The sequence below is a fragment of the Rhinopithecus bieti genome, unplaced genomic scaffold, assembly GCF_001698545.2.
Source record: "Rhinopithecus bieti isolate Rb0 unplaced genomic scaffold, ASM169854v2 scaffold_51734, whole genome shotgun sequence".
Classification (NCBI taxonomy): domain Eukaryota; kingdom Metazoa; phylum Chordata; class Mammalia; order Primates; family Cercopithecidae; genus Rhinopithecus; species Rhinopithecus bieti.
In genome coordinates, this window is record NW_016820683.1 from 343,079 (window position 1) to 354,507 (window position 11,429).

At 49.8% G+C, this 11,429-nt stretch overlaps 1 protein-coding gene across 1 annotated transcript in view; it reads left to right on the plus strand.

Moving 5' to 3' along the window:
• The first annotated feature begins 1,603 nt into the window (after nt 1-1,603).
• TAB1 (TGF-beta activated kinase 1 (MAP3K7) binding protein 1) overlaps nt 1,604-11,429 on the plus strand; it is a 38,315-nt gene continuing 28,489 nt past the window's right edge. The window contains exon 1 of the mRNA XM_017859848.1: nt 1,604-1,692. Within this exon, the coding sequence (XP_017715337.1) occupies nt 1,660-1,692 (33 nt within the window). The 5' untranslated portion in view covers nt 1,604-1,659. The remainder of the gene's footprint in view (nt 1,693-11,429) is intronic.

Sequence of the window (11,429 nt, forward strand, 5' to 3'; positions counted from 1 at the left end):
CCTGTAATCCCAGCTACTTGGGAGGTTGAGGCAGGAGAATCGCTTGAACCTGGGAGTCAAATATCTCTCTACCAATGGGACCCCATCAATGGCTTGCTTAGAAGGCAACAACTTCCCTCTGTCCTCCAGATGAATAAACTCCTAACTGGGGCCCACTTGGTCAGAGCCTGTCCCTACAGCCCCTTCATCTCTCTCCTTCTTCATCTCTGTGCAAGCCACAGTGGGCTCCTGTGACAAGCGTGCTTTTTTTTTTTTTTTTTTTTGAGAGAAAGAGTCTTGCTCTGTTGCCCAGGCTGGAGTACAGTGGAGTGATCTCGGTTCACTGCGACCTCTGCCTCCCAGGTTCTAGTGATTCTCCTGCTTCAGCCTCCTAAGTAGCTGGGATTACAGGCGTGCACCACCATGCCCGGCTAATTTTTTGTAGTTTTAGTAGAGATGGGGTTTCACCATGTTGGCCGGGCTGATCTCGAACTCCTGACCTCAGGTGATCTACCAAAGTGCTGGGATTACAGGCATAAGCCACGGCGCCCAGCCAACAAGTGTGCTTTTTGAACCCACAGGCACCCTTTCCTTGGGACTTCTGCACTAGGTGTCCTATCCCCCTGGCCTGGTCTTCCCTGTTGCCAGCTAACACCTCACCCCCATGCCACCATCCACAAACTTCACTTCTTAGCATTTAGTACCACTTGGAATGTCTTATATACATAAATGTTGTCCTCTCCAATTAAAATATTAACATTTTAGGTTTGGTGGGGTGGCTCACACTTGTAATCCCAGCACTTTGGGAGGCCCAGGCAGAAGAATCGTTTTAGGCCAGGAGTTTGAGACCAGCCTGGCCAACATAGCGGTACCCCGTCTCTACAAAAAATGTAAAAGATTAGCCGGTCGTGGTGGCGGGCGTCTGTAACCCCAGCTACTCGGGAGGCTGAGGCAGGAGAATCACTTGAACCCAGGAGGCAGAGGTTGCAGTGAGCCCAGATCACACCACTACATTCCAGCCTGGGCGACAGAGCAAGCGTCTGTCTCATAAACAAAACAAAACAAAACAAAACAAAACAAAACAAAATGTTAGCTTTTTGAAGGCCGGTCTTTCTCGCTGCAGAACCCACTATGGAGCCAGGCGGGGTCACCTAGTGAGCATTTGCTGAGTTAATGAATTGTCCTCCCCTGCCCCAACTGTGTTCACAAAGAACCCTCAGGAGTTCAAGACCAGCCTGGCCAACATGGCGAAACCCCTTCTCTACTAAAAATACAAAAATTAGCCGGGCGTGGTGGCTACTCATGCCTGTAGTCACAGCTACTCGGCAGGCTGAGGCAGGAGAATCGCTTGAGGCCGGGAGGCAGAGGTTGCAGGGAGCTGTGATCGCGCCACTGCACTCCAGCCTGCGTGACAGAGTGAGACCCTATCTCAAAAAATAAAAAATAAAGATGAGCGAGGAGCAATCGACCCCGGGGAAAAACAAAAAACAAAAAACAAAAAAAGTTCAAGAGCGCGCCTGCGCACACGGTCCGCTACGGCCCCATCCCTCTTCGGCCGCGGGGTGGCGCTGGGCGCATGCTCCCAGGCAGCGCGGTCGTCCCCGACTCCTTCGGGCCGCTCTAGCCGCCCCACTCGCTGCTCTGCGGGGAGGCGGGTGCGCCCGCAGGGGTTCCTCCAAGATGGCGGCGCAGAGGAGGAGCCTGCTGCAGAGTGTGAGGAACTGGCCCGCTCTCCGGGCTTGGGGTTGGGAGTCTGGGCGTGGGGGGCTGTCGGGTGCAGGAACGGCTTCTTCTCCAATTTTGGACAGCCGCCCTCTCCGTGGTGGGGTGTGTCAGCCTCCTTCTTCTCTCCTCGGGCTGGCCCCCTCTTTCCCGAGGCCGGGGCGCGTGTGCGCGGCGGGCCCGGCCCCCGGGTCAAAGGCATTGGGGCTGTGGGCTGCTGCTGCCGGGCGTCGAGGGCGGGAGCGTGCTGGATCCAGAAGGGAACACGGCGCGCGGCAGCAGAGCTACCGGAGTCTCGAGCCCACTGTGGCACCGAGCAGTAGTGCAATGATAACAGCAGCATCCACTGAGTACCGCTCACAGCATCCCTGGCGTTGTGTTGATTGCTTTACATTTGTCAGTTTCATTTTCGTAGCAGCGCCCTGACATAGGTGCTACTGTTATTCCTCTTTGGTAGACTGAGACACAGAGGTGGTCGTTTGCCTAAGGCCACACAAATGGTTAAGTGTCAAGGCAGGATTAAAAATCAGGCAGTGTGATTCCAGAAACCCCCTTAATCCCTGGGCTGTACTAAAGGAATGACCAGTGGTGGCTGTCACTGGGTTCTGGTCCTGGCTCTAACTGACTGTGTCTCCCTCAGCCTCAGTTTCCTTCTCCTAAGTCGAGAGCGCTGAGTGGAGGAATTGTCTTCAGACTCATCCCTATCCCCGGTCTGGACCCTCATGGGTTTGGCGCTGTCTTCCAGGCCCTGCGTCCTCTGACGCGCATGTGAACATAGATGCACACGCCTGTTGGCACCATGGCCGACTCTGACCTACCAGGGTAGGGTGCCGGCCTCCTGGGTCCTCCCTGTTCATGGCACTGTGTTGGAATTGCCTATGGACTTGTCTGCCTCCTGTACTAGAAAAAGTAAACTTAAAAACAGGGACCTGTGATTTGTTTACCGCTGTGTCTTTAATACCTACCACCATGTGCTGGGCACTCAATAAATACTTGTGAAAGGGTGAGTAACGTTTGCAGCCAGGTCTAGTGCTTGCCCTTGGCTTCACAGAAGTGAGCAGACATTGGCTCAGGGATAACCTGGAAGCAGAGTCTTGATATTATTCTCCCAGGAGCACAGTTCCCAGGCCTCCCCAGTGGGGATTGCTGTCTTCCCCTTCACATCTTTGCTGCCCCTTTATTTTATTACTACTGGGCAGGTCTCTCTTGTTACTGAGTTGGCATTGACTTTAGACAGCTGGCCCTCTGCTTTGTAAGTTCCCAGAGGACAAGGTCCCTGTATAAATGTCCCCACTGTAGTTAGCGTTTGGGAAACGCTGGTTGGATTGTGACATTGGGAGGGAAAATGGTAAATGGTGCAGGCTGAGTTGGCTTGCTGGGCAGAGAGCAGACACCTGGGTCATGTGGCTACCAGCTTCTCCCCTTCCTAGATGTGGTGGAACCGAAGGGAATTGTGTTAGTCAGAAGGCCAGCTCTGCTAGCCCCAGAATGTGTTTCTCCAGGTGGTGGTGGCCTTTTTTAAAGAAAGAATAGTTAGCTTTAAACACATTGCATCTTGGTGCAAGGCAAAGGGATGGCAGGGATGTCCTCAGAAGGCCCCTCCACCCTCATGATGATCAGAACATCCCTTCTCACCGGGTGTACGGATGTCCAGGTGATGTGTAGGGCTTGCTGATGTCACATCCACTGTCTCAAGTCTGGGGAGAGCAGCTCAGCTCATACACCTGCATTCAGAGATGCCTGTGAGGGCTGCTGCTCTGTGGCTGCTGGGCAAAGATGAATGAGGCGTGTTGCCCACCCTCACTGCATTTGCAGAAGAGCTTGGGAGAAGGAGCATATGCCACTGGTGCAATACCTGGGGCACTGTCGTGTTGTCGTAGACCTGTGTCAAGAGCCCTGGGCGGACAGTAGAGAATTTTAAAGGCTTTAAAGGATGATAGGAGTTTACCAAGCAGAGGAGAGGAGGGCCATTCCAGGAGGACATGTGTGTGTGTTTTATTTTGTTTTCTTCCTAGAGATGGGGTTTCACCATGTTGCCCAGGCTGGTCTAGAGTCCTGGGTTCAAGCAATCCTCCTGCCTTGGCCTCCCGAAGTGCTGGGATTCCAGGCGTGAGCCACCGCATCTGGCTAAGGACAGGTGTTTAAATATGTGTGCATGTGTTTGTTAAGCTTTTCGAAAGTTAAATACAATTAGTATTACAAATCTATGTATTGAGGGGCTGCAGAGTGGGCTAATTTGTCTGGGTCACTGGGGATTTGCAGGAATGGCATTTGCAAGGGTATGCTGGGGCCACTGGGTAGATCACTTGGTGGAGCATCATCGCAGGCACTGTGGTACCTTGAAAGGTCTTTGGAAGCAAAAAACTTTTTTTGTGGGGGTGTGGAGGAGACAGGATCTCACTTTGTCAGCCAGACTGGAGTGAAGTGGTGTGATCTCGGCTCACTGCAACCTCTGCTTCCTGGGTTCAAGTGATTCTTGTGCCTCAGCCTCCCAAGTAGCTGGGATTACAGGTGTGCACCACCACACCAGCTAACTTTTGTATTTTTAGTAGAGACAGGGTTTCACCACATTGCCTAGGCTGGTCTTGAACTCCTGGCTCAAGCAGTCCGCCCTCCTGGGCCTCCCAAAGTGCTAGGATTACAGGTGTGAGCCACTGCGCCTGGCCACAAAGAGGTTCTAAGGAAAGCTTGATGTGTTCAAAAAGACCTAGACCTTTCAGCCGGATACAACAGTATTAGTCTCATACTGGCTTTGGGCAAATCACTTTATGTCCCTGAGCCTTAGTTTCTCCAAACCAAGAGGACTCTGGGGAGTATTGTTGCTGTTAAAGGAACTGACACATTCCACTACTAGCCTGGCTTGGTTGCCCGCTAACCAGAAACTTCTACCTTCAGTGCTGCCATGAGTGAATGTCTGCTGTTCATTCCCTTGAATGTCCCTGAGCACTCACTGTGTGCTAGGCACCCTGCAGGTGCAGGGAACACCGCCTTTGTGGAGCTGATGGTCTAGTAAAGGGCACAGACAGTGAGCACTGAACAGATACAGATCATCTGTGATTTTGTAATATCCAAACTACAGCATCAGGTGGTGCTGTGAGGAGCAGTCTGGATTCACACACAGAATGCTGGGGGTGCCATTTTGGACAGGGTGGTAAGGGAAGACTTCTCTACATTTGATGAGATGAAAAGGGGGAAATGGGGGCAGCGTTCCTGCCCAAGGGAGCAGAAGATGCAAAGGCTGCTGTTTCAGGAGCCTCAGGGGTGCTGGTGCAGCTGGGTGGAGTGCTTTGGGGGAGCATGGGAGTAGCTGAGGTCTGAGGGAGCCGGGGGCCATGCTGGGCTTCACAGGTCCTGATGTGGCCTCTGGATTCCATTCTTCATGTAATGCGAAGCTTTCCTGGGTAGCAGGTTGAGTCACAACCCTGATGTGATGTGACTATGATTGGAGAAAAATCCCTCTTTTTTTTTTTTTGTAACAGAGTCTGGCTCTGCCGCCCCAGCTGGAGTGCAATGGCGCAATCTCAGCTCACTGCAAGCTCCGCCTCCAGGATTCACGCCATTCTCCTGCCTCAACCTCCTGGGTAGCTGGGACTATAGGCACCTGCCACCACACCCAGCTAATTTATTGTATTTTTTTTTTTTTTTTTAGTAGAGACAGGGTTTCACTGTGATAGCCAGGATGGTCTTGATCTTCTGACCTCGTGATCCGCCCACCTCGGCCTCCCAACGTACTGGGATTACAGGCATGAGCCACCGCGCCCGGCCGAAAAATCCTTCTTTTGAGTTTGAATGGTGAGAGTGGAAGCCTGGGACCTCGTAAGAGACTCCTAGAGTCATCCAGGTGTGAGAAGGTGGCTTGGCCATGGGCATGGCAGAGGAATGGTGGGAAGTATCAGATTCCAGTTGTGTTTTGGAGGAAGAGGTGACGTGATTGCTGATGGATTGAATGTGAGGTGCATAGCAGAGGAAGAAGAGTCAAAAAGGACTCTTAAGGTTTTGGTTTAAACAACAGTGGTGCCATTTACTAGGTGAGGGAGCCCTGGAAGAGGGGCACCCTGGGGCAGGGGGAATCAAGAGTTTGATTTTGCCTGTACTGTTACTTAATTATAAAAAAGAAAATCAGGCTAGGCACGGTGGCTCATACCCAGAATCCCAGCCCTTTGGGAGGCTGAGGCAGGAGGATCACTTGAGGCCAGGAGTTCCATAGTGAGATTCCATCTTTAAAAACAAAATACTGGGGCATGGTGGTGTGTGCCTGTAGTACTTAGAAGGCTGAATGGGGTGATTGCCTGAGTCCGGAAGTTTGAGGTTGCAGTGAGGCTATGATCCCCTCACTGCACTCTAGACTGGGTGACACAGCAAGACCCTGTTTCAAAAAAAAAAAGAAAATAAGCTTAAAATCAATTTTTTAAACTTCGACATGTCCTGAGCAATTATATCTGAAATCACAGGTGCTAGCTGTGTAATTTATCTAAAGGATGTTAAAATAAATATATAGCCACTAAAATAAAAAGGTCCATGAGGGCAGCACCTATACCCATTGCATACACCCAGCTGCTGCCCTAGCACATTGGAAGTGGCCACAATTATTATTAGCCCCTTTAAGAATGAATGAGGAGCTCTTTAGGATGACGACATGGAGAACCTTCAATGAAAACTCTAGTGGCAGAAGTGGGGGCCAGGAGTGGAGCTGGTCTCAGAGAAGTGGGTCATCCGGAAGGTTAGAGGTGGTGGGGGCGTTGAGGCCTTGGAAGCTTTTTGGAGAGAAAGGTCTGTTGCTCCCCTGTTCCGAGCCATCTTCCTGAGAATGTGAGTCTCCCTTTCTTTTTTTTTTTTTTTTTTTTTTGAGACGGAGTCTCGCTGTGTCGCCCAGGCGGAGTGCAGTGGTCGGATCTCAGCTCACTGCAAGCTCCGCCTCCCAGGTTTACGCCATTCTCCTGCCTCAGCCTCTAGGACTACAGGCATCCGCCACCTCGCCCAGCTAGTTTTTTGTATTTTTTAGTAGAGATGGGGTTTCACCGTGTTAGCCAGGATGGTCTCGATCTCCTGACCTCATGATCCGCCTGTCTCGGCCTCCCAAAGTGCTGGGATTACAGGCTTGAGCCACCGTGCCCAGTCAGGTCTCCCTTTCTGAGCTTCCTTTTCGCTTCTAAGGAATTTGGGTGCTTTCACCACAAAAATACTTGGTCTTTTCATACCGTAATTNGGAGTCTCGCTGTGTCGCCCAGGCGGAGTGCAGTGGTCGGATCTCAGCTCACTGCAAGCTCCGCCTCCCAGGTTTACGCCATTCTCCTGCCTCAGCCTCTAGGACTACAGGCATCCGCCACCTCGCCCAGCTAGTTTTTTGTATTTTTTAGTAGAGATGGGGTTTCACCGTGTTAGCCAGGATGGTCTCGATCTCCTGACCTCATGATCCGCCTGTCTCGGCCTCCCAAAGTGCTGGGATTACAGGCTTGAGCCACCGTGCCCAGTCAGGTCTCCCTTTCTGAGCTTCCTTTTCGCTTCTAAGGAATTTGGGTGCTTTCACCACAAAAATACTTGGTCTTTTCATACCGTAATTTGATATTCAAGCTGTGGCCTGAGCTTGGAACCATTCTTTGTCCATTTCTGCTGCCCAGGACTTTGAGATGAAGCTGTGTGGGTACTTGATGAACTATTACGTGACATGGACACATGTGTACATGAGGAGTGAATGCTTACATCACGCACAGGGTGTTTGTCAAGGCCTTGATGGGTTAAATACTGTTGGATCACTGTAGAAGCTTTTCATACCAAAACATGAATTTTGGAAACTCCTTCATAAAATCAAGTCGAAATTAGGTCTTTTGAAACAGACTTCTTACCGTATTTTTGTGAAATTTCTCATGAGCAGTTCATTTCTCAGACGTGGAAGAGTTAAGTCCTGTGTTCACTGTTGTGTGTGTTGCAGTGGCTCCGCGATGAGGCTGTGCTGAGTGAGAGACGCCCCCTTCTCAGTTTCTCACAGACTCTTGCTCCCTATGCTCCAGCACCACTCACGGCTGGTGCTGGCAGGCCTGGCATTTGGGGGCGTGGGAGAAAGTATGCATCAGTGTGTGCAGGGGTGGAGGGGTGGGTGGTTTATGTGAATAGAAAGTACGTGACCTTTCTGAAAATTGTTCAGAAATGTGGAGGAAGGAAGCGAGAGACTTGGCAATCCTGTAGGCTTTAATGGAATCAGCAATGGACGCTCGGTATGGCTAATCCTCGATGGAGATGGAAAGAAATGGGAGAACACGATTCAAGCCCACTCAGCTGCAGCAGCGTGAGTCTGCTGGGGAACACAGAGAAGACCAGATCTTCTCACTCCCACACTGACAGAACCTCCTGAGGTTCTCCGGCCACTGTAGTGAATCAGTATCTGGTGAGCACCCGAATTACGTGAGAAACTGCGCATGTGTCATTGGATCTAAGACACCAATATTTTAAGGACACATCAATGTTTTGTATATTGCTCAGAAAGAGAACTCACAGCTAATTAACTTGTAACATACCAACTCCAGAGATGTTAACATGTGGAAAATGTAGGTCTTCAAATCAGTGAAATAAGGTAATCTAATTAATAATACCAGGCTGTAGCACAAGGGTTGCCATAGGGCCACTTGGTGAATGGCCAGTAAGTGGGGCACCCAGCATGCACAGCGGGGCCACTGGGATGGGTTTCTCAGGGGAGGCCCCATGGTCTTGGGCAGCATTGTCCCAGTGTCTGGGACATACAACGAGGTGGTTTGTGGCAGCGAACAAAACTGATCTTACAAATTGAGAAGACTGTGCTTTTCTGTTCTGTCTCAGACTTTCTTTTTTTTTTTTTTTTTTTTTTTTTGAGACGGAGTCTCGCTCTGTCACCCAGGCTGGAGTGCAGTGGCCGGATGTCAGCTCACTGCAACCTCCACCTCCCGGGCTCACGCCATTCTCCTGCCTCAGCCTCCCGAGTAGCTGGGACTACAGGCGCCTGCCACCTCGCCCGGCTAGTTTTTTGTAGTTTTAGTAGAGACAGGGTTTCACTGTGTTAGCCAGGATGGTCTTGATCTCCTGACCTCGTGATCCGCCCGTCTCGGCCTCCCAAAGTGCTGGGATTACAGGCTTGAGCCACCGCGCCCGGCCCTGTCTCAGACTTTCTAATGATATCAAGAAAAAAAAAACAACTTGGTTTGATCCTAGTATGTCCCTCACCGTCTTTCTGATATTTGCTGATCGACCCCCAGTCCCGTTGTTAAACATAGAATAGGGCTCCAGCAACATAGCCAGCAGTAGGTTCAGCTAAAAGTGAATAACCTTGTTTTGTTTTTTTATTATCGTCTAGATGTGGCAAGTAATACTGGTTTGCCACCTATAATACTGGAAAAGTTTACATTCAAAATGAAATCAACTGGGTGTGGTGGTGTACCTGTAGTCCTAGCTACTCGAGAGGCTGAGGCAGGAGGATAGCTGATGTCTAGGATTTCAAGGCTGCAGTGAGCCATGATTGTGCCACTATACTTCAGCCTGGGTGACAGAGCGAGACTATGTCCCTTTAAAAAAAAGAAAGAAAGAAAGAAAAGGAATCATTTGAGTGAAAGATAATTTCTTGAAGATGGTGAGTGGATGATTGAGGTTTGGGAGTCATGCACCTCTGGCCCTAGTTGGATTTGAGCAGGGCCTTTGGGGTAGATAGGACTTAAAAAGACAGAAAAAGGCAGGCTTTGCCTTACCATGGGTACTTTTACATACACTCTTTGGGTAATTTTTTTCTTACTCTTTCTTTCTTTATTTTTTTTAATTTATTTATTACTTTTTATTTTTGAGACGGTGTCACGCTCTGTCACCCAGGCTGGAGTGCAGTGGCGTGATCTCAGCTCGCTGCAATCTCCGCCTCCCGGGTTCATGCCATTCTCCTGCCTCAGCCTCCTGAGTAGCTGGGACTACAGGCGCCCGCCACCACACCAAGCTAATTTTTAGTAGAGGTTTAATTTTTACCACGGGGTTTCACCGTGGTAGCCAGGATGGTCTCAATCTCTTGACCTCATGATCTGCCCACCTCTGCCTCCCAAAGTGCTGGGATTATAGGCGTGAGCCACCACACCCGAAGGGCCTTCTCTCTTTCTTTTTATAGAAGGCCATGACAGACTGACTAGAAACTTAATGTTTAAAGAGTACCAAAGTACTACTCAGGAGGGTGAGGCAGAAGAATCGTTTGAACCTGGGAGGCGGAGGTTGTAGTGAGCCAAGATCGCGCCACTGCACTCCAGCCTGGGCAACAAGAGTGAAACTCCAACTCAGAAAAAAAAGTACCAAACCAAAGTCAAATAAATAGAACTTTGGTTTTTGTTTGTTTGTTTGGGTTTGTTTGTTTGTTTCTTTGCTTTTGAGACAGAGTCTCACTCTGTTGCCGAGGCTGGAGTGCAGTGACATGGTCTCGGCTCACTGCAACCTCTGCCTCCCGGGTTCAAGCAGTTCTGCCTCAGCCTCCCAAGTAACTGGGACTACAGGTACCTGTCACCATGCCCAGCTAATTTTTGTGTTTTTAGTAGAGCCGGGGTTTCACCATGTTGGCCAGGCTGGTCTCGAATTCCTGACCTCAAATGATCCACCCACCTCGGCCTCCCGAAGTGCTGGGATTACAGGCGTGAGCCACCACGCCCAGCCAATAAATAGAACTTTGAACAAGGTAAAATAACAAGGTGCCTGTATAGAAATAGTCGGTTTGTTTTAAAGTGTGTGCTTGTCTCTGTGACTTTACCTCTGGGGTCAACAGTTTCTTCATTTGAGGCCCCCAAAATATTTATTTGGCCTTTCAGGTAAGTCAGATGTTTGGTAGAGGTTTTATTTCCCTTCTGTGGTGTTTGGTCTTGCCAGTATGGTTAGCTTCTCATGCTTTTTGTTCTGGTCACCGTTTTTTAGAGATCGTTTGGAACCATGTGTAGAAGGCCTTGTCTGTACAAGATACACAGCTGAGTGAGATTGTCAATCTGTCAAAGGGCAACATGCAAAACTGTCCACAGTCTGGAAGGCTGGGATGAATACATTAATATATAATCGACTGATATAAATTTAGATTTAAAACAACCTTCTATAGTAGTTTGGGGGAGACAGACATGGTAGAAACTCACAGGAAAAGGACCTTGTTATTTTACATAGAGGCTAGATGCTCATCTTCTCTTGGGTATATGAAAGCTGTTGATTTGCATACTTTGATTTTCTATCCTGCCGCCTAACTGATTTCTTTTACTGTTTGTGTTAGTTTTTCATTGATTCTTTAGGGTTGCCAGGCGTACTGTCCTATCAGCTGCAAATAGAAATGACTTCTTTCCCAGTTTTTATGCTCTCATTCTTTTTTTTTTTTTTTTTTTTTTTGAGACGGAGTCTCGCTCTGTGGCCCGGGCTGGAGTGCAGTGGCCGGATCTCAGCTCACTGCAAGCTCCGCCTCCCGGGTTTATGCCATTCTCCTGCCTCAGCCTCCTGAGTAGCTGGGACTACAGGTGCCCACCACCACACCCGGCTAGTTTTTTGTATTTTTTTAGTAGAGACGGGGTTTCACTATGTGAGCCAGGATGGTCTCCATCTCCTGACCTCGTGATCCGCCCGTCTCGGCCTCCCAAAGTGCTGGGATTACAGGCTTGAGCCACCGCGCCCAGCCTACGCTCTCATTCTTTAACTGCCTGGGCTAACACCTCCAGTTCTGTGTGAAGTAATGAAGTGGGCAGCCTTGCTATGGCCCTGATCTTTCTTTT